Raw genomic sequence first — 23,357 nt, 5'->3', positions numbered from 1 at the left:
TAACCAAGCAAAAGATGCCACAGTGTAAGTATATCAGCAAAGCCATGCATTTGCCTGTGTAGGTTGTTTTACTTGAGTTAGGTCTACACTAAGAAGTACTGGCACAACTGTGTTGGATTCAATCATGCTGACCAGAAAAGGTCTTTTGCTTGTTTAGGCCACAGACAGACATTCATTTGTAGCAGTAAGAATTTCCCTAAAATCATTACTGCCAGAAAAATAGCCTGGAAGCTGGAATGTACATGTGTCCAGCTCCCTGGCTGAAGAGCTACATAGGAAAGCTCTCCAGCCAGGGGCACTAGAGAGCTGTTTCCTGTGCCACCTCTACCCTTATATGAGCCTATTAATTGACAGCCTTCCCTCTGGGAAGGGGACATGCTGTAAACAGGAAGTTTTACAGCTGGAAGCACAGGAAACCAGGGCCAGGGCGAGCTTCCATTACTCCCTGGAGCTCTTTTCTCTGTGGAGTCCCCAATCTGGGGAAGAGGCACAGAGCAATACAAGGCTGTTCCACTCCTCCTGGATCAGATCAGGAGTGAAAAGGAACAGCATACAAGTATTCGTTCTTGCAAGAAGTTTCTCTTAGGAGCGATCTTTCTCCTGGAAGGGGCATTTTTCCTTCTCGAGAAATTTAATGAATTTTTTACACTCTCTCCTGGTAGGAACAGCGCCTATACCAGGTCTTAGCTTATGTTCAGGAATGTTAGTAAAGCTACACTATACATTGCTCTAGCTGTACATCTTACATCTGTTTTAAAGGATTGTAGTGGCAAAGGCTCTTGTAGCAATGGTATTTACTAAAAGTAAAGCTTTGTTCATGCAGCTGCATCCATAGTACCAATATATTGTTATTTCATACTAGTAAGGGGGTCCTAGGGCTTTTCATTGACTGTTCTAGCTTTCAGACAGATGGAAAAGATTGCTGTTGCTCTGGATGGCATATGAGCTCATCATTTTTAAATGCTTTGTTGCTTTTTTGTATGTTTAACATTTCTAGCATTCAGTAGGAGAAAAAAGTAATGCTTTTTGGTTACCAAGTTAATTAAGCTTTTTTTCACATGGAGCATAATCCAGGTACCCCAAAGGAGCTGCTGGCAGAAGTATGTTTTTGGCCAGGCCTCAGGTGGTCAAAGAAATCTGAATATGGAAAACGTATGAACTCTAAGCATTTATTTATTTGGAGTAAAATGTTCAGAAGTGTGTATCACTAGGGCTATGTTTACAGAGCCTAACACACTACTATATAGAAATGGTAACAAGATGCCATGGCTGGTCTAATTAGCTGGGTCAGAGTACTGTGCTAAGGCAGTTGCACGGTTTCTGGTACTGAGCTAGCTCTTTTCTTTGTGTAGCCTAAGTGCTATTGACTTTCAGGCATACAGGCTCCTCAGTTGTTTAGGCCCTGATCCTGAAGGTATTTAGGGGCCTAACACTCATTCATTTCAAAACAAGTTAGGTACACGCACATTTTTGAAGATGTGGGATTAAAGCTATTTTGGAAAACTTTTTTCCTAATAACGCTTAGAGTGTGTGCTGCTGAAATCAGCAAATTAATCACGCGCAAAATATTAAAATACAGATTAACTCTTACCTCATTGAAAAAGTCAAACTGAGGTTTTTATCACTTGCAGAAATTAGTTAAGAATAAGACACTTGTGTATGGCTTTACAAAATGTGTTCAACTTCATTTCAGGGAGCTTGAAGTTTTCTATTATTTTCAACTGGTAGTTTGTATTAAAGGTATTTATATACTTTTCTCATAATAAAAGGACTTTGAAATCTTCCAGGTTTCAACAAAGTGTAAATCCTTGAGCTTTGTTGATTCAGTGATACAAATGTCCAAATTTAAAGTTAAATTAATGATTTTTAAAAAATGAGTTGGAAATTCAAATCCATATTTGTAACACTTGGATTAACAGCTTTTTAAGATTTTAATTATTGCTTTTATAACCATTATGGCAAAATAACCCTGCTATGTTTATCGTTTCTTTTTAAAATACAGTACTTATAACCCAGTGAATGAAGAAATATTATGAACAGATATTTTTGATCCCTAATCTTAGGGGATTCAGAACATACATTTATTCTTTTGAGACACCAGTATCTTATAATTTTGAGGGGAGCTCGTAGAGCAGAAGCAGCTTGTCTATGTTCAGCTTCCTTAAAAATTTGTCTGGAGATGTCATACTGGAGTAAAGGGTATAATGCAGTTTGGGGATGGGGATGGGGCAGGGGGTGTTGTACTTCATCAAAAATTAAACCCCACTTAATAAGATTCTGTTAAAATATTTGTGTGTGCCCTTCTTTAGGGAGGATATGGAAAAAGCCAAGTCATCAGGGGACTGGAAGGCTGTACTTGACTTTTATTCAACAACTTTCGATTCTTTCCTGGAGATAAATGCTGCATTTAAGGTAGAAACTAATTCATGATATTACTTAGCTTTTGTAGCACTTTGAAAATACACTAATGCTTTTTTAGTGCTTTTGTAAAACACCATGTATAGCTCCTTTTTCTTTTTTTTAATTAACAGATGAGACTCATCTTTTTGTCTGTGTTACCTATTGGTAGTAAGTTGCAGCATCTATACGTGCCCTTACTGCACAGTCATATAGTACTTCGTTTAGGAAGTACTAAATGACAGTGCAGTAACAGCGATTACTGTGCTGTTTCAGGAGTGCACAGTTATTTTTAGCCCCTACATCACCATAGCGATACGCTGTAGCAAGGGAGCACATCACTACATGGCTACAACATCACAGTTTTTGCCTGCCAACGCTTTGTCGCCATACCATCTCACGTAGATCTGCCCAGTGTGTTTCATCTTGCTTTTATTTATTAGTCCCAGATTAAACAAACCGACATTTCAAGGAAAATTTTTGGCTGTAAAACTAACGAAATACAAAAATTGGTGCTTAATAAAGCAAAGCAAACTTTTTCTAAAGCTGTTCCTTATGACCAAGTAATGGAAAAATATGGCCTTTTAGCCTGCATTATTCTAATATAATAAAAACCGTAGTCTGTCTGTCTGTAATGCTTTATTCTCATTCTGATTGGTTGTCTCAGCAGCCAATCACAATGCTGACTGAAACAACCAGTCGGAGTGCTCTGCACAGATGGACACACATGATGGAGCACCACCATGACAGTGGGGACTGAGGGGCTGAGGCGGGGGAGCGAGGTCAGTGGTGCCAGGGAGAGGGAGGCGGTGAGGAAGAAGGGAGGGAGAGAGGAGAGTTTGATGGGGAATGGGAATGGGCGTTTCTGGTAACAGCGCCTCTCCCCTGCCCCGTCCTGCTGTCGCCACCTGGCCCCAACAACAGCTGGCAGAGAGGGGGAGGCAGCAGGGAAGGAGGAAGGAGAGAAAGATAAGAGGCAGGAAAGCGGGGGCTGTTGCATGTGGCCAGATGTGGACTGGTGGCAGTATGGGTAAGAGGCCTCCACCACATACAAGCTCCCCTCCCACCCCCTTCCCTGCCTCCACCCTCGTTCCTGGGAGCTGGTGATGGCATGGGGTGGAGCGGAGTGGGGAGGAGCATACAGGGCTGAACTGGGAGTGGTTGTAGGGAGGGCACATGAACAACCTGGAGACTGAATCCTTCTTTTCTCAAAACAAGTACAAGATAAGCTCCAGCAGTAGGATGTTCCTTGCCTTCTTAGGGAACTTTAGCTCAGTTTTGGAAGGTGAAAAGTTACTTCAGCCTCATTTCTGTTAATTCTCAGTATTTATTCTAAGTCTGCATGTTATAATGCAAAATGAGCTTATGATGGAGAATAGGATTTGACTTGAAGCCAGTAACTCATTTTATAGATGTGATCTAAGAGAGATTACAACATAATGACTTTATTGCTGTTGACAATTGCTCATTTCTGCCAATGATTAGAAATGATAGGTTTCATAGCCTGTTCTCAATTAATTGAGACATCTAATGTAACCTTATTACTTTAGACCAGGGGTAGGCAATGTTTTTTGGCTGGAGTGCCGAAAAACACCACAATGCCTACTTTGGAAGGTGCCTGAGTGCCGGCATTGCACAAAACCAAAATGAGGGCAGTGGGTACATGGTAGGATGCCCTGCTCGTACCCCTTGCCCCCCAGCCCCCAGCTCAGGCTCTGTGGCTGCCAGCAGCTACCCCAAAGCTGGGGTAGCTGCTGGTGCCTGGGCTGCTCCCAGCAGGGCTTGCAGCATCTCAGCTGCCTGCTGAGAGCAGTCCAGGCTCCCAGCTAGCAGCAGTTCCCCAGAGCCTGTGCAGTCGCCACCAGCATGGAGCTGAAGACAGAGCTGTGAAGCCGGCGCAGCTGTTTGCAGCCTGCCCACTGCTTGCTGCAGCTGCCCAGAGCCCAGGCTGGCTGCAAACAAGTGCGCCAGGCTCTGGAACCCTGCTATCACCTCTGTGCTGGGAGCAAGGCAGAGACCGGGGCTGCGCTGCCTCAGGCCCCTCCCCCAACACCTGAGGCACAGAGCTGATGCCGGAGCCCGGCACAGCTGTTTGGGGCCTCCTGGCTGCAGCTAGCCCTGGCTCTGGGGAGCTGCTGTCAGCCGGGAGCACGGGCTGCTCCCAGTAGGCTGGCTGTGGCGTGCTGAGCAAAATGGCCTTGCGTGCCATGCTTGGCACGCGTGCTGTGGGTTGCCAACCCCTGCTTTAGACTTTTGACACGTTGGATTGATGCCAATTTTGTTTATATTCAAAACTCTATATTCTTGTATTAGAATTGGAAATATAGAACCAAATGAGAAACCTGTTCTTTTTTATCAGTTGTTACAAGTATGTCATCAGTTTAGTTTATTATCTGCATTCTTCTTTCTAAAATTTGGTACTATGGCATAATAATTTGCTTTTAAGGGAAGGTAATATTAGAAATTAAACATTTACATTTTAATCAATTTATGTATTGTGATTTTAAACTTGCAGAAAGATGCTAATGCCCCATTTGATACCATTGAAGATTCTGGAATCAGTGCTAAATTTGTGAATGTTGTTTACGATGCCTTATTAAATACTGTAAGTATAATACAATAATAGTTCAAGTAAAAAGCAGAAATGGCGTTAAAACTTCAGGAAATGCACAGGCTTGCCAAATTTTCTGTATATCTCTCAAGAAGAGATACCATTCTTAGAAAATTCTCGCAGACTTTTAAAAAAAATTCCATGAGAACTGCAGCATCTTAAAAATTAGACTCTGTTAAGAAAGCGACTTTTTAGTTGCTATTAATGTTTAAGTTGTTATTGAACCCAAAGACCACAATCAAAACCAGAAAGGTGTAATTCAAGAATAGGAAGGCAAGACTTCTGCCCAGAAATGTCTAATTTGGCACAAGATACAGAATCACAGGAGTGTTTGCTACAGAAAAAAAATATTCAAATTCTTATTCTGACACCAGTCCCCACTTAGTTTTACTTTACTTTGAACAAAGATCCTAGTTCTCTACATTTTTGCACAGTTCATTTGTATATACATTTATAATTCTAAAATGAAATTAACCAAAGTAGTTCTAATAATGATGACCCCAGAAGAGTATGTGCAAATTTCCTTTTGATGTTAACTGCATTATCATTATTTTGAATTGTTCAAGACATACATGTTGTAAACAGAATTGTTTTATTGTAGAACAGAAACCCTTTTCCTAATCCTTATAAATAAGAATGTTTATCCTTCACATATGATTCCATAATTCTAATCTTTTTAAACTGTAAAAAAAAAAAAAAAAAAAGTCTCTAACAATGCTGTTGTGTGTGTTTTTTCTCTTTTCCTCCTCTTTTTTTTTTCCCCCTAGCCTCAAGATGTTCAGAAATCAGTCCTAAAGGGAATAATTAATGGTTTGCTACAGGAGTGGAAGGGGTAATTATGACTAGTGTTCACATTTGTATTGAAAGGGTTTATTCAGAACAGCATATTGTGCATCTCATACATGACAAAGACCTAAAATGTTTTGTATTTGAGAAATAAAATTCTGTGTTACAAATTATTTGATTTATATATATTGCTCGTTTGGAAGGCATTTCTGCTCATCTCCAGCTTGGACAAATCCCCCCTCATTGATTGTTCAGAGGTAACAGGAGCCATCACTTATTCAAGGTCTCTTCACCAATGTTGTGCTATGTATTTCTCCCTTTGATTATGAGTTAGACAGGCAGCTCAGAAACACCTTTTCACTGACCACACAATCCTTTTCCAATCAGGGAAATCTTGCTTTTTTTAATCTGCTTTCTTCAATTGCCCTTCCATAAGGTAAATTGCAGTTCTTCCAAAGTAGCCGTCATGTCAGAGGCTTAAAGGAATGGATGTATTGGTAAATTTCTGTGGTTCCATGTACAGAATCCTCTTTTCCACTCTATTCTTGGTCATTCCTCCCCCTTTTGTTGGATACAGAGGAGAGGGAAGAATAAACAAGTTCTTTACTCCCACCAAAGTGGCTCAGCAGACAGCAGTAGATCAAAACAAGAACTATATCTGAATCTACTACTTGAGCATTTATAACTGGCTCCAAAAAGGGCTTTTTTCACACTGAAATCATTTAAAAATCATCATCTATCTGTCCAAAATATCCAGGAAAAACTAGCACATAGACTTCCTTATGAAACGTTTCCTTTAAGGAGCAGTAAAGTCAAATTAAGTAAAAATTGTTGAACCAGCTTTAGTTAAAATGCCATTTTTCAGCATGAGGGCACAGATGTAATGTAGCTGGAGTCTGCTGGAGCACAGTAATTACCAATCAAGTCTCCTCTGACTCATTGTAATAATTACAATGCATTGGAGCAGCCTCTTTGCACATGTATAGGTGCCCATTGGGACCAACAGATCATAAACTTTTGTTGAAGTCCCAAAAGAAAGAGAACATCAATGCCAGAAATGTACAAAAACACATGGCAGAACTTGAACTTCCCCAGTCCTTCTATCAATAACCTCAGAGTAGGGATCCTTTAACCCAGAAAACAAAACTGCAGAATAAGAAGTCATTCACAGCCTGGAATGTATTAACCTTGACCTCAGCGGGGACTATGGATTCTTATCCTGTTACCTGGATTTGCTTTGGTGTCCCTTCAGGTGTTAACATCTTCATTTGTCTCAGCTGATCTGCTCTACTCCCCCCAATTATCTCTCTTAGCAGCATTCTCTCCCTTTGTCCCTTTCCCTTCTACATAGTTTATTTTTCTGCATTCCTTTCTTATAATTTGACAAAATTGATTGTTGCCTATGAAAGCTCATGCCCCTGAACCAGTTAGTCTCTAAGGGCGCCTATAAATGTGCTGTGAGGTTGCTCTGACGTGCTGTAATTCCAGCCTGTTGGTAATTACCATACTCCAGCATCATATGTATCAGTGTCCCTGTGCTGAAAAATAGCAGCAGGGGCACTTTAACTAAAACTCATTTGAACTTTAGGTAAAGCTCCCCTGCCACCATTTTTCAGTGTGGGGATCCTGATACACCAGATGCTCCAGGCACTTTTAATTAGAGCAGCTCTCAGAACCACTCTAATTAAAGCACCCCCTCTCCCTCTTTCCTTGCCCCCTCCAGCATGTATATAAACACAATAAGGCCCCTGGCACATGTTACACTTAAGATGCAATTAAGCAGTTAATTACATCTTAAATAGTAACCCGGCCACACGTTCAGGCAGTTAATGCCACAACACAAGCGGAAACTAGCCGCAAAAATACTTACACAAAATGTGTTTTACTAATGTGGTTAGTTTCTATCATACTTTAAATTGAACATATGAAAGGGTCCCTGCCATGCAGCCTGCATGTTGGGCCTTGGTTGACAGTTCTTCTGTGCCAGCAGGCTACTGGTCATATGATGCTTGAACTGGCTCCAATGGAGTCGTGGGGCTGAGACTGACAATTGCCTGATGTGCAGTCCCAGAGTTGGGACTGACCTGGGGTCTCAAACCTGCTCTGGTTCTGTCCCAGAGCTGGGACTGATCATTAGTTGATAGTCCATCTCAGCTTTAGGACCACACAGTTCATGCTGGCCTGTGGCCACCGAACTTTCAATTTACTAGTGCAGGGGGACCCTGCAGTCATAATCTCAGGCTCCCCCTGCACTAGCAAGCAGTAATGGCACAATTGGCATCCGATTCCTGAATCCCAAAATTGTGTGCCCTGCCTTGCATGTGTGCCATGATAGGAGATGTAATTGTTGGGATTGGGGATCAGGTCCTATTGTGCTATTAAGTGAGCATGTACTGGGGGGCTGAAGTTATCATCCTGCTGTAACTTCAGACTGGCTTCTTACTAACAAGGCTAACCACCTCTGCTTTTCTTCCATATGGCACTTTTATTGGCCACCATTGACTCAATCTGTTAGGAAATGAATACCTTTCTGCTTTTGGAAAGCTTATCATAAAGCAAAGAAGCTGTAACACTTGAACATCTTAACAGAGAAAAATGCCCTTTGGAGACACCTTTTTTTAATACGGTCATGATTTAAGAACTCTTACATGTACATCTTTTAAGATTCTTCTGGGAAGGAAAGAACAGTGTAAAAGGTCAAGTTCTTAGTATTTGTCCTTAATGTAGAAGTTAGAAGATTCAGATTGATGTATTCTCTTTTAAAACTAAATGCAATCATCCTGGTATACATTTAGAGGGCTCTTCAGGATCATAGATCCAGGTAGAAGAATGTCTCCTATTTACATGTTCCTTCGCACCATGCATTGTGAGTATAACTACTTCAGAAGAACATTTCTGGCAAATCAGGTTGGTGAGCATCTCTACCCAAGGGCTACCTCTTGCTGCTTCTGAACAATCAGAAAAGGTGACTAACTGCCTGAGTAGTGGATCAACAGATGTGGTATTCCTGGGAAAGTAAAAAAGCCTGAGAGGCAAGACGCATTCTAACTGTTATTGTATGTCTGTATACTGTATACATGATTCTGGGCATGATTGTTTGTTCTCAGGTCCCGAACAAAAGATGATCTTAGAGCATACTTTATACTTCTACAGGTAAGAGAAATAGAAACTTTTTATTTAAGTACATCAATCCACTTAATTCATTATGTATCATCCAGAAGACTGCAAACAGAACTAAGTTATATAATAAAGCAAACTGTAAATAGAGTTATGATATCATGCTGAAATATTCACAGCTTCATTTAGTAATGGAAAAGTCTGCTGCTCCGTGGGCTTTTTTGCTTGTAGAAATGAAATGGCTTGCATTTCATTAATTCACAAAAAAAAAAAGAATTGCTGCCTAAATACCATCTTGCAAGATGAGAGATCAAGGTACGTTTCTTATTTTGTCTGCTGCCGAGGTTTCTGTGGCATTCAGTTTTCACGTCCACTACCTCAACAAGTTGTATTTAACACATTTTGAGCAGAATGCTGATGTTGCTCTAACAATTCGGGTTGTAATATGGCAAGAAGCATACATATTATCAGACAAATGCATCATAATCCAGTGGTTAGGTTGCCTGTGTTCTGTCAACATAGTATTAAGACATTTCTGCTATGGCTGCATTTCGTTTGTAGTCTGAATTCTGCTAACAACGGCAAGACCTGTAAATGCCTTTTCTGCACAAATAGCAGTTTTCTGGTATTTGGGGAGAAGGTCAGCTGAGAATCCTAACCGGTACCAGAAAAATGTTTCAAGTTTCAGCTAGGAAGTGTCATACCTACCCTCTTTCTCACTGGTAGGGGCTGGGTCCTGGGGGTGGGGGACAGTGAGTCGTGAGTGAGGAGCACCAGCAGAGTTCAGCAAGCAGCCAGTCGTGAGTGAGAAGCACTGGCAGGGCCAGGGGGCTGCAGGTCAGGAGTGAGGGACAGCAGCATGGTCAGGAGGCTGTATGTAGGTCAGGGGCTTGGGGGTCAGGAGTGATTGGCTACAGTATGGGAAGGGGCAGGGGTAGGGCACTGGCATATGAGGGCTACTCAGCACCACAAAGCTGCAGGGAGGGCAGCCAAAGCTGGACCTGTGTCCTCTTGAGCAAAGAGGTCAAGAGGTGCTCTGATTTTTCCATGATAAAAATCAAAAGCCACAATATAGATATTTAGAATGTATTTTATTGTAATGATTGAGGTATTGGTAGGCTTCAGATGGTAAATATATCAACAAAAGGTGTTCAGCAAAATGTGTTCAGCTGACACGTGTGCGCGCGCACACACATTTCATTTTTATCGTGGAAAATATGTGGATGTTGGGTGCTTTAATCAGAGAATTTGCATCTTTTTAAACGGAGGAAACTAGGTTCCCTGTTCATAACTGTGAATTAAAGTTGTAAATAAAACATGCATTGGTTTTATTATCTTGTCTTTATCATAGTAATTATTTTAATAGGTTGCAATACTAACAATGTTTTTAACATATTTTGCAGAATCCTCAGTTTAGTAACACATCAACATATGTCATCTATGCTCACTTGCTAAGACAGACAGCAGCTTTGGCAGAAGCTGACCATCATTTTCTAGTTCACTGGTTTAAAAAGTAAGTAAATATTTTTCATTCAATAAGACTGTGTTTATAGTACTTCCAAAGATGCTAGGTGCTTTTATAATCTAACAAGTTTTAGTTTTATTAACTAGGGACTTTTTTTTAAACATATTTAGGTGCTAACACAACCTTGCTTACCGTTTATACCTATTACAATGTTAAGTAAAACATTTTAAAATATTTTCTTTTATCTAGATAAGGAGTATGTGCATTCAAGCCAAGACAAATTAAAGATAAAGGTTTTTCTGAAAATCTGTTCAAAATTAAAATATTAATAAATATCTTTCCTTTTTTCTCATATTCTCCTCATTGTTTTCAGCTTAGTATTGTAGCCTTGACTTGGTTTCACTATGGCATTTTTATATGCTAACTTGTTTCTTATTGATCAATTAGATTATATTCACTTAATTTTCACAAGTTGTTTTAATCTGCAGTTTTTTAGCTAAATAAGTATTTAAGCATGTAGCTGTGAAAGATTGATTTTAATTTATATTCTGTTACTGCTTATGGTCTTTGTATTCCAAAGCCTGCATGCAGATTGCCATAGTTAAGGCCTGCTTATGAAGGAGTCCTCCAGGAGTAGATCCTGGCTCCGCAGGAAGGGGGTGCTCAGGTGCCTCTGTAGGACTATTCTTCCTCTGCCTATAAAGAGACCTTTCAGTGCAGTCTGCAGATGTAGTGGAAAAAGAAAGGAAAGAACAAGTTGGGAGGTCATGCATAACTGTTCCCTCCCCACCTACTTTTAAATTATCGGACTAGAAAATTAGGTCAGACCTAGATTATTTTAATTTCAGCCTACATCTCGGTGGTAAAACCTGTGAACTCTGAAGGAGTTGTACTTATAGGGGACAACGGAGCTATAGTTTCATCTAGGATTTGTTACTTTTGCTTGAACATCCCTAGCATTTAAGGAAGTCTCTTTCTATTTGTCAGTGACTTTTTCAAACATTTCTAAATAGAATATTAAAAAAAAACCTTTCAGAATGAAAAGACCAGCGTCATAGAGGCTCTGTATTATGTTTTATATTATTAAACAGCCAGTTAACTTTACTTAGCAAAGGAGTATTTCATACATTACTGTTAAAAAGGTTGGTATCAGTGTAAACTATATCTAGTCTCTGTGGGATGCATTCACTAGGATTATTAAAAAATATAGCTCCCTGCCAATATTTAGCAATATGCAGATTTCATTAAACTTTATTTTTTGACTTTTTGTTGTGTGGTAAATACTACAGAAAAGAACATTAGAATCTATTAATGTGAATTTCAGTATAGGCTGTAATAGCACAAGAATAACTTAAGCATGTTTCTTCTAGGATTTCACAGAAACGGTTCAAGCAGTTGATGGACAGGTTGCTGCAATTCATTTCTTTACGTCTGTTTCCTGCAAAACCTGAAGAATTTCCACCCATGATAAAATGCACGTGGTGGATTCCATCAGCAACCAAAGTCTTGTCTTTGTTTAGTAGGTTTTTCTCTAAACTTGAAGTATTTTCAATTCACACTTCTATCAGAATGCACTTTGTTCTTTCTGCCACAAAGAGAACAATGTCACTCTACATAGGGCAACAAAACTGGAATGCCAGAAATTGGTAAGGAGATCAAGACCACAGCTTCAACAAGCCATTTTAGTTGCTTTTTCTTGAGGAAAATTTATACACATCTTTCTTTTGCAACAGTAATCAATGATCCTTAAAACAGTAACAAACCAAAGTGAACAGAGGTTAAGATTTCACTTAGATTTAAAGCAGGAAACATTATTAAAGTGGTAGCTGCCAAAATATCTATAAGGAGATCCAGATATGTAAAATGCTTGGGGCACCTATACACATGATGGAACTTTGCTCCAATGCATGCTAATTGGCATGCGTCAGAGCAGATAGCCTCCACATCACATGTATTCAGCATCTCCACTTTTCAAAATGGCGGCAGGGGCACTTTAGCTAAAGCTCATTGAACAAGCTTTACTTAAAGTGCCCCGCCACCATTTTGAAGCGCAGGGTGCTGAATGTATATGACACAGCAGGCACTTTACTTAACCACACTCAGAACCACTCTAATTACAGCCCCTCCCCTACTCCATCCCAGAGCATGTGCATAGATGCCCTGCTTTCAGCATCTGAGGGTGTCTTAAGTCTTGTAGTGTGATCCATAAAGACACCATTTCCCTGTTTAGGCACTGGGAAATTGTAAATGGTTATGCCCTCACAAATAAAGCCTTCTAGGTCCTCAATATTCTGCTATTGTACATTTCTGGAAGTATTGCCATCCTGGCAAGCTGTATGGATCTGTGCCTGAGCACAGTTAGTAGTCACGAAGTAGGCATCCTGGTACTTAAAATTTCTGAGGGATCTAATCCAGGGGCTTAGAACACATCTGATGTGTCACCAGTACTGTGTTAAACACAAACCACAGGAGTTTTAGCTACTTTAATTAAAACCTGGCTGGAGGAAGTGTTGGTCGTGGTTCCACCTCTTTCATCACAGCTGAATGATTTGAAAGCTTGCTCAGAAAGTGGGAAACCTGGTTTCCATGCCCTTCTCAACCTGAAGAAGTTCAAATCTATGGGTGCAGTTGCATGTTAAAATTAGCACATGCTAACTATAGAAAGTGTAAGGTAGTATTAAAGTTAGCACCTGCTGTCAGTATTCATATGTTAAGGGTCAATGCAGGCAGTCCTTGGACTTACAACACAATTGGTTCCTGAAAACCTGCGTCTTAAGTTGAAACGTTGTAACTCGGAGCCAATTTTCGTATAGGAACAATGTTATAAATGAATTGGTTTCTGAACCAAGGCACTATACCCTATTTTCACCAAAAATAATCCAGAATTTTGTACTCAATCAATTATAGATGAGTAATATCTACTTTAATGTATTTATATTGTAAATAGCCATCATATTGATTTGGAAGGACTTCTTTAAGGTGACTTTGGACTTTTTGAAGGGCTCTTGGCTGGAGTCTTCTCAGGAGTCTTGGCTCCAGGTTTTTTTGGAGTCTTGTCTGCTTTCTTGAAGGAAGTGTCCAAGGAAGTTTGGACAGAAGTTCCTCAGGGAGATGGGTGACGCAGAGAACTTGTTAATTAAAGTGGCCATGGCGTGGCCTTAGATCAAACATTGTGAAGTTGAAACTGACATCAGAAAGTTGAAACAGGTTGTCAATTTATAAACTTCGTAAGTGCTGTTCGTTGTAACTCGAAATGTCTTTAAGTCATGGACTGCCTGTACCCTCTCTCATGTGCACAAGAAAAGGAAACAGAGAAAATTACTGTGGGATTTTGGTGTCTGTTATAAAAATAAGTCTCCGTTCGTAAGCCTGAGCTTGTTGTTTTTTAAGTTTAATGATAAAATCTGTTGAAGCTTTCTAAATACCAAAAAATTAAATTTAAAAGTATATCCTTAACATGCCATCTTTCCTTAAACTAGAGATGTGCCTGCAATCAGCACAAGAAAGCAACTTCAGTGTCTAAACTTACTATTCTTTTACTATATATATTTAAACCACTGATGGGATGACACAACATTTTTTTATAATGAGGTAGTAATACCACTATGGGTAGTGTTGAAATAAGCTTTACTGTTTTGCTAGGTAATTTTTGATAAGTGAATTTCCACACACATTTGATTTGTCTTCAACATTGTCTCATTAGAGACAGTATTTTGGGAGAGTTCATAATATTGGTTCCATATATTTGCATTGCAGATGCTGCAAATAGTTTAGCTAGTCCTCCTATTATTTCATATACGGATTTCTACAATTCCACACTGGATCATATTGATCTAATGGAAGAATATCATAACTGGCAGTGCTATGGAAATTCTCACAGGTAAGTGAGAAAAGTAGATGATGTATTTTGTTCAGTGCTGAATTTAAAAAAAAAAAAAAAAAAAAGAAAGCACCCTATCTTCTTTTGGTTTTTTTGGGTGTTTGGGAGTTTTTTGGTAAGTATTGTATTATTCCTCAAAAAGTTGTTTAAACATTTTGGTTGAAATCCTGGTCCCAGTGAAATCATTGGATGTTTCGCTATGGCTTGAGTGGGGCAAGGATTCTACTATGCATGTGAATGAGATAACATAAAAGTTATAATATGCTTTTATTATTTTCTATTACCAACATAGACTTGTATTTTATACTAATTGGATATTTCTTAATATGATCTATGTAACAGGGTAGAAAATTATTATGGAGAATCGCACATTATGGCAGGGGCGGGCAGTTATTTTGGGCGGAGCACCACTTACCCAGTTTTGGCAAGCTGTTGGGGGCCACATGGGTAGCCTGCTGCTTGACAGGTGCCTTACCCCCTGATCCCCTGAGTCCTACTACCCCTGGCTCCTGTCATCTTTGACAGGAACCAAGGACAAATAAATATTAATTTTCTAAATTTTTTTAGGGGGCCCCATGGGCCAGATAGAATGGCTTAGTGGGCTGAATCTGGCCTGCAGGCTGTATTTTGCCCACCCCTACATTATGGGGAGAAATTTTACAATCTTTGAATTCTCCTTTGCCTGAAGAAGGGTGTTTGGGCCTGAAAGCTTGCAAAGAGAGACTTTTTTTTTTTTTTTGCTAGTATTTAATTGGTCTAATAAAAGATGTCACCTATACCCCAAGAGTTTTGTCTGCCTATACATTCAGGGGTGCATACATTGCTTCCTCCCTTTTTCATGTACTTGTGATAAGACGTCTAGCAGAATTAGCAGATTTGTTGGCGGTGTATGCATTTATATGAAGGTGTATTCTGTACCTGATTAGCGTTTTACTGTGACCATTGTATCAAATAAACTTTCAGATGCTACATGCATCTCTTCGGTATTTGCCTCTGATCCTGCAAAATTTCAACTGCATGTTTAATTTTATACCTTGTCATTACTTTCAGTGTAGTCCTTTGGATTATTTTCAATGCATGAAGCTGTGCACATGTGTAAATCCTAACATGCTTGGAGACTTGCAAGAGAACTCTTACTATCATCTCTGTAAATCAGACTCCTCTAGGTTCTATATATAATCACCAGGGATCCTGGTTTTCCCTGATTAAAAAAAAATCCCCAGTTTTCGGACTAAAAAAAAGTAACCCCAAATCCACATTTTTCTATGATTACAGTGAAACACCACTAATATAGAGAGAGATATTAGTGGTGCTTCATTTTAATCAAGGTAAATGTGGATTCTGGGTTACTTTTTAAATCTGAAAACTGGGGACTTTTTATCAGAGATAACGAGATCCCTGATGATCACTTCTGGTTATTTAAATGGAAGAAAACTTAATCTAAGTTATTTCAGTATTGTATTCATTTTTTGCATCTTATTCAAGTTGTACAATGAAATTAAGATTTCAGGTTCTCGTTGAGAGACAGGATATCTGTCTGGTTTACCAACATAATACTGAATTGGTTGAACTTTTGCAGAACTTATAGCATAGAATTCTTTTCCTGAATTCTAAAAGAAATGTTGTGTTTAACTTTCTATCTATTTTATTACGTAGGTTTTCCTTCTGTCAGTACCCATTCATCATTTCTATAGCAGCAAAAAAAGTTATTATTCAGAGGGACTCAGAACAGCAGATGATAAGCATAGCACGTGTAAGTCTTTGGGATAAATGTCTTTTTCACAATCACTACAATGTTATACAGTTTAATTTACTAATAATTCCATAGAAATATTTGTTATCTCTGAATTTTAACCAATTTAACTGGGAAAATAAATTTAACTGTTTTACTAGTCCTTGGATGCATCTACACAAGCAATTAGCACATAGCAATAAACTACAGTGCATTTCGCACCAAAGTTTTTTCTCTCGGGCGCAGCATTTACACAGGCACCCGGTACCACAGCATGTTAAGCTGAGGCAGAGCAGCCCTAGTCTGTCAGGAGTCCTGGAGGATCAGCCTGTCAGCCTGGGGCTGCTCCGCCCTGGCTCAGTGTACTGCAGAGGAGCTGGCTGGGGCATGAGAAGAGTGCAACAGTGTGCTGCTAACTAGCAGGCAGCCTCCAAACTGTAGCACCCTCATGCCCCAGCAAGCCCCAGTCACTTTACACATGGGTTTTGGTGCGTTTAACTACCCCACTGTAGGATAGTACTTGTCCTGGACAGTACCATCCTACAGTGGAGTTAGTTAATATACTGCACCTGAATACCACTGCATATGTAGATGGTGATGCTTTATTGCAAAGCTAATTAGTCAGCTCCTCAGTAAAGCACATGTCTAGATGCACCCCTTATCTTTAACTAAAGTAATTGACAGACATTCAGTTAAAAGCATATTTGGGATCTGATCTGTGCCTGGCAGGAGGCATGATTGTGAGACTGGGAATCAAATCCCAATTGCACCATATTACTAATGCTGATCAGTGCTTTAAGCCACAGCAACACATGCAGCCCTTGGTTGGACCTACTCAAAAGTTCTATTCATTGAGGAGAGGGGAGGAAGAGGATTTTATGGATTGTTCCACAACACAGCACAACCAATACCTGTTATTTACTCTTCTTATTAAGATTATTTCAATGTTACATCACACAGTGTTAAATATGTAGTGAGTGTAGACTGCTTTAGAAAATATTTTCTGTTGATTTCCATCCCTAAAAAGAACCTCTCTGAGAAACTTTTGTCATTGCTTTTGACCAAACAACTGACATTTTAGAAGCTGATATTTATTTCACTGCCACTCTAAAGCAAAGATTCCATGCATTTAATTAATGCCAGTCTGCTTTTCTGAAGTTTTTTAAAGCAAATTTGTGTGTAAAACTTTTTTCTTTTTTTTTAAATTCTATATAGCAAAGTCTTGTGGACAAAGTCTCTCGCAGGCAGAAACCCGACATGAATATGTTATTCCTAAATGTGAAAGTGAGGAGAACACACCTTGTTAGTGACTCACTTGATGAGGTACAGAGGATGTAAATGAAGAGTGGTTTGTTGTAAAGTAACTCTGCCTTTTCAGTTCAAATGATAGATTATATTGAAAGCTTTTATAATGAGAGCTGTGAATTCTCGTTATTGTTATGTGGTATTTGTAATTAAAGTATTGTATTGCAAAAGTAATAATGCAGAAGATTTTGAGATAATATCCTGAGCTTCACTTTTTGTCATGGTATTCCTGTATAATGTCACATGTAGGCAAACCCTGTATAGACATATGTACTTGCATACTATCTAAATTTAGCTTAATTATTCATCGTTAGGGATCTGGGTTTTCCGTTCACCACAGAAAAACGTAGTAAAACCTGGATTTTCTGTTTGAGGAAAAAATGTGGGAAACGATGGGTTTCTTGCAGGCTGGCAGACTTCCAGCTTGCAAGGAGCTGAGGGGAGCAGGAGAAGGGCAGTGAGGCAGGAGATGCCATGTACATGTGTGCACATACATATGCACGTGGCAGTCTGAATAGCACCTCCCACAGCTCCTTGCACATAAGGTGGTGAGAAGCATGGAAGAGGCCCCCATAGTAAGGAAGGGGGTTGAGTAGGGCTGGGGTTGGTGCCTGGGACTGCTGCCTAGCTGGGGTGGTGCATGGGGCCTGAGGCCCAGGGCTGGAATGCACGGCTGCTGGACATGGGCTGGAAGCAGGGTGGAGCTGCAGGCGACTCATCTGGGGGTGATGGGGGGGCTGGCTCCCTGCTGCTCTGCATAGTCCTGGGTAGGGCTTGGGGGACACATGCCTCCTAGGTTTTGCACAGGGCAGGGGTGGGTGCCTCAGCTCCCTGCCCTAGTTCCCTTGCCCTGGGGGCCTCTGCGGCCTAAGAGGCAGGACCCAGCCCAGTAGGCCAGAGCAGGGTGCGGAAGCTCGGTGCTGCAGCCCGGAGCCCTGCGCCACCATGGCAAAGCGCCCCCTACCTGCCAGGCAGTAGAGGAGGTGGTATTATGAAGTTGTATTCCCTGCTGGTGCCAGGTGGGTGGGGGGCACCATGCCATGGCAGTGTGGGGCTCACATCAGTGACCCTGCTGTGCCGGGTCCCACCTGCTGGGCCGTGGAGGTGCCAACGGAGAGGGCGGCAAAGCAGGAAGTCTCACGCCTGCAGAGAGCAGCCCACATCCAGTCCCCCACGGGCTCCACTCTGGTTGTACTGCCCATGGGGGAGGGGGAGCCAGGCTCTGTGCTCCACTCCCTGCTCAGGCAGCAGCTGGGGTTTGGGCACTACTGGGGGGGCAGCGGGCTGCAGACCTGGGTCCCTGGCCCTAGAGCCCTGGCGACTGGGGTCCCCCTCTGGCAGGGCTGGGTGGGGTGGGGCATTGGGTGGGGAGTGAGGAGCCCTGACAGGGTCCATGGGGCAGTGGGTAGGGAGAGTGAGGGGCACCAGCAGAGTCAAGGGGGCAGTAGGTGGGGAATGAGGGGCAGTGGCATGGGCAGGGCACTAGCATATCTGGCCTTCTCAACACCACAAAGCAGTGGGGAGGGACAGCCACAGCTGAACCCACATCCTGGTGAGCAAAGGGGGCAAAAGGGCTCTGATTTTTCCATGATGAAAAAAACAAAATCAAACACCAAAATATATAGAATTAATTTTATTATAGTGATTGAGGCACTGGTAGGCTTCCAAATTGCTGTAAAATTGTAAATATAACAATAAAACATTGTGTTCAGCTGATACCTATACATATAGTGGAATTATATTTTAATCGCAGAAAAACACAGATTTTGGGGTGAGGGCAGTAATCAGATCATTTGCAATTTTATTTATTTATTTATTTTATTTTTAGTAGAGACAACCAGGATCCCTGTTGATCATATTGCATTATACTAAACCTTTATATAAGGGTGAAGTATGCTGCATGAGAATCTAGTTCTATTGTTCCACAGTAGTAGCTTCAACTTTTTCTAATCTATCTCTCTATATTTTGAATTTCTTTTTCCTTCACTGCCTTTTCTTTTCACAGTTTTTAATTAGTTTAAGCTTTAAGCTTTATTTTCCTAAATAGTTATTCAAATTTTTAACTGATCCCTGTGTGTGTTTCTTTCATTTCTAAACAGCAGATTATTTTGAGTAGCATTGGGAAGAGAAACATATGTGTCTGTTTCTTTTCAGTCAGCCAAACCTTGTTAATCAGCATTAATCACATCTTGTTCCCTGATCTTCCTCAAAACCTAAAAATAGTTGGTTGGCTTTGAAAAATAATTGTAAATGATAAAAAGGTGAAAGAAAATTTCAAGACAGTCATTAAATAGTTAACATTTGTTAACTCATCAAATTTTAAGATTCTTCTATAGTAATTTACCCTTATTATTAATGTACTTATAAATATAAATGCCTGCGTCCTTAGATATTATTTCACTTCTGCTGCTTTTTCTCCATTTCTGCTGTCATAACACAGAAGTGCAATGGACTCTCCCTTTGCATTGGCCATTCTCTCTGTTTTGAAGGAAATAAAAGATGCTTTTTTCATATATTTCAAATATTTGAAGCAATCTTTAGAAGAATAAAATTGGGGTTCAGATCAAGTTATGCAAATATACAAAGAGAAAAAAAAACTTGTTACAATAGAAACTTACCGATGTATGAATAAATGGAACGCAGGAGCTGTTATAACCCATGCTGCATTCTTGCTGGTTTAATGTCTTTTCTCATTATTAGAAGAAAGTTGTTGGGTCATACTAATGCCTTTGGCTAATTGTGAAAAGCTGTAATCTGAGGAAGATATAACAAAACCTTTCATAAAGCCGCCCATGTGGAGAAACATGGATGAAAACACCTGCCCACTAGGGCTGTGTGAAATTTCCCTGGCTGTCTTGTTTCAACGCTGTTTTGACTTGTTTCAAGCCTGAAACAGCTAAATCAAAATGAAACAAAGAGCTTCAAAACAGCCTCAAAACAAAATGAGGGCAGTCCAAACATTTTGAAAGTTTCAAACTGTTTCGAGTTTCAAAGCTGAAGATGGGCTTGCCTGCAGGGGAATGGAAAGTAAGGAGAGGGAGGGGGAAGGGGGGGGAAAGGACACAGTGAGGGCATGCCTTAACACACACTGGAAAAGAAGCTCCTTCAGGACAGGAAAGAAAAGCTCTGTCAGTTTGACTGCCTGAGATGCTGCTGGTGCTACTGTGCTGTTCCTCACTAGTTATTATTTTACCTGCTGTTATTTAAAGTGGTGGATCGGTCTGAGGCTGTAGGGGAGGAGGAAACCTCATTGGGGCACACTACTGTCATGTAGAGGCCCCAGCGCCGGTGAGGGCAGACCTTAACACACTCACTCACTCACAGATGTCACGAGTTTTGCTTGTCAGCAGTTTGAGGTGCAGTTTCCCAGAGACCCCTGCACCTATCTCCTTGGAACTTGGCAGGCTTCATGCCCTCAGACGGAGCTACCAGCCCTACTGTTTTCATCCAAATCTGCCAAAATTGACTTATAGGTAGTTTTGTGCTTCCCCATTATAGCCTGCGGGCGAAACGTCGAAAGAGCAAAACGGTTTAGACAAAACAAAACGGAACAGCACTTTGAAACTAAATGAAACTCTAAATGAAACACTGTCCTGTTGAAACAGCAAAATAGAAGTAGAAACAAACTGGTGCTGTTTCACACAGCCGTGCTGCCCACTAGGGTATTAGGTAGTAGGCCACAGCTTTGTTAAAAGAGTTAAATTCTCAAGTAGATGGTACTTCAGTCCTATCAAGGAAGAAATGCTTCAGTGTAGAATGACATGAATTTGTCATAACAACAAGAGTCAAACACCCTTTGCTGGATCTCTCTAAAGCCATGTCTTCATAGTAAACATCCCCAGCAGCAGTGCCCTGCAGCACACTGTGCTGCTCTGGGTAGGCTGCTGCTTTAAGTGGAAACAGTGTAGCTGACTGCATAGTACTTTAAACAGGTTAACTGGCATCTTTGGGTGACACTGTCACTTATCCTATCTTCAAGCTAACTAGGCTACCTACGTGGTTGACAACACCACTACCAGAGGTCTAACCTAAGTCACTTGGGGGATGCAGACAATTGCTAAGAGTTTCCCATATGGATACTCTACCAATGATGAAGGAATAGAAAGAGCAGGTTTCCTAATTAAACCAAATTTTTCCAGAAAGTTACTGGATTCTGTGCTTATGGTTTTACCAAACCTAGTCTGTTGCTTGGTATGTTATATGGAACAATAGCCAAAAGTTGTGATGTTCTGGTCCATGTCTTATCTACCAAACAACTCTCAAGTTTTGACAGGAAAGTGGGAAAAACCCTCAGTTCACCAGTCATTTGTATTCTGCAGGAAATGTCCTCCCCAGAAGAACAAATTGGTTAGGCCTGCAGGATAGTGGGAAGAGACGGTTCTTCCATTTCCGGGACTGAGAACTCTGAGAGAGCTCTTTGAATGTCAATAAGATAGCATCCAAGCCCAGAAGAGCTGGGGTCAGCTGATGGGAGTAGGAATTGTAGTTTCCTTCATTTCCCAAACCAGGCAGTTTGTTGCATGTAGGTTTAATGTATGAATTAGAATTTAGTAAATGTGTGTAAAATAAAAAATATAAATAGCTATAGCGATGAAAATGTATTATCCAAAAAATTTTCTACTTATATGTAGATGTATATATTATATTTTATATATAATGTAATAACATTGATCAAATGCAGTTCTTTATTTTTTTTAATAGCTGACAAGGAAGACAGCAGATTTAAAAAAGAAGTTGAAAGTTACATTTGTAGGGGAGGCTGGACTTGATATGGGTGGTCTGACAAAAGAATGGTTTCTTCTCCTGATTCGCCAGATCTTTCACCCAGACTATGGTGAGTTGTCATAGTTAAGCTTTTAAAATTAATTAATTTAAAAATCAAAACAAATTAATTGAAGCATTATCTTAAGCCTTTACATTAATGGTTTCTATTCAGGGAGCATGTCTGAGCTAGAGCAATGGGGGCAGAGAGGTGGGTCATTTTGTGAGAGTTGTGGATGGAGATGGAAATAATGACCAATAGCAGTTTTTAGTTGCAATAGCAAAGGAGCAAAAACTACAGCTGTGATGTTGGTCATTTAAAAAAATATGAAAAACTTCAGGCCTAGATATTGGATGAAGACCTGTAAGAAGCTGGCATTCATTAAGAGAGTTCAAGTGCGTTGGAAGAGTTGAAACTTCTTTTCACTGGTTTATCACATTAGACCAGTGGTTACAAAGCTTTTGAGTCTCAAGGTGCCCCTCCAGAAGTTTTTTGAACTGAGTGGTGGCCCATTTAAAAAACTAATTTATATATTACCTCCTTGCAGATGGGGCCAAGCTTGGGAGAGAGCAGATAAAGACAGCGTGACCCTGCACTTATCTGCTTATCTCCTTACATCTTGCTTATCTCCTCATCTGGTGGCACCCTTCTAAGGATGTTGTGGCACCTGTGTGCTGCATCACCCCAATTAAGGATCACTGCATTAGAGAGTTTAGTAAACTCTGATCAGGGCAAGTTATAGAATGTAGAGTGAAGGCAGTGAAATTAATTCTTTGGGGCTTGGGTCACCTTAAATCTAATTCAGTCCAATATGACCAGAGTAATGTTAATCCATTCCTGGTATTTGCTCACAATGTCCATTAGCTGCTTTCTTCTTTATCTCGCATTGTCTGCCTTTGTTGGGTCCTCCACTGTAGCTGTTTGGGGAGGGAGGGCAGTGGTTGCATAGATTTACTGAGCTATGTAAGAACATGTGGCTGAAATTTTGTTGTGCCCAGCAGGGTGGAAAACTGCTGATTTTTGCAGTGGTCCAAATATAAATGGTTCAGATTTTCAGTAATCATTTACTGTGTAAGAGACTTGGGGGATCATCATTGACCACAAGATGAGCATAAGCCTTCAATGCAACGCTACGGCTAGTAAAGCGAGCATCCATAAATGCTTCTCAAGCAGATCGCAGGATGTCATTCTCCCCTTGTACTCGGTTTTGGTGAGGCCGCAGCTGGAGTACTGTGTCCAGTTTTGGGCCCCACCATTCAAAAAGGATGTGGAGAAGCTTGTGAGAGTCCAGAGAAGAGCCAC

The 23,357-nt window shown here is 40.6% G+C and overlaps 1 protein-coding gene across 2 annotated transcripts in view; it reads left to right on the top strand.

Moving 5' to 3' along the window:
- Positions 1–23,357, top strand: part of HECTD2 (HECT domain E3 ubiquitin protein ligase 2) — a 72,363-nt gene that overhangs the window by 21,609 nt on the left and 27,397 nt on the right. For both annotated transcript variants that reach the window (XM_019556167.1, XM_019556168.1), the window contains 10 exons: positions 2,310–2,412; positions 4,913–5,002; positions 5,776–5,840; positions 8,902–8,947; positions 10,315–10,424; positions 11,747–11,895; positions 14,133–14,256; positions 15,913–16,009; positions 17,204–17,311; positions 21,995–22,127. In XM_019556167.1, coding sequence (XP_019411712.1) covers positions 2,310–2,412; positions 4,913–5,002; positions 5,776–5,840; positions 8,902–8,947; positions 10,315–10,424; positions 11,747–11,895; positions 14,133–14,256; positions 15,913–16,009; positions 17,204–17,311; positions 21,995–22,127 — 1,025 coding nt within the window. The remainder of the gene's footprint in view (positions 1–2,309; positions 2,413–4,912; positions 5,003–5,775; positions 5,841–8,901; positions 8,948–10,314; positions 10,425–11,746; positions 11,896–14,132; positions 14,257–15,912; positions 16,010–17,203; positions 17,312–21,994; positions 22,128–23,357) is intronic.

The sequence above is a fragment of the Crocodylus porosus genome, unplaced genomic scaffold (genome assembly GCF_001723895.1).
Source record: "Crocodylus porosus isolate Cpor-Errol unplaced genomic scaffold, CroPor_comp1, whole genome shotgun sequence".
NCBI lineage: Eukaryota > Metazoa > Chordata > Crocodylia > Crocodylidae > Crocodylus > Crocodylus porosus.
This window is presented reverse-complemented; position numbering and strand designations above follow the sequence as displayed.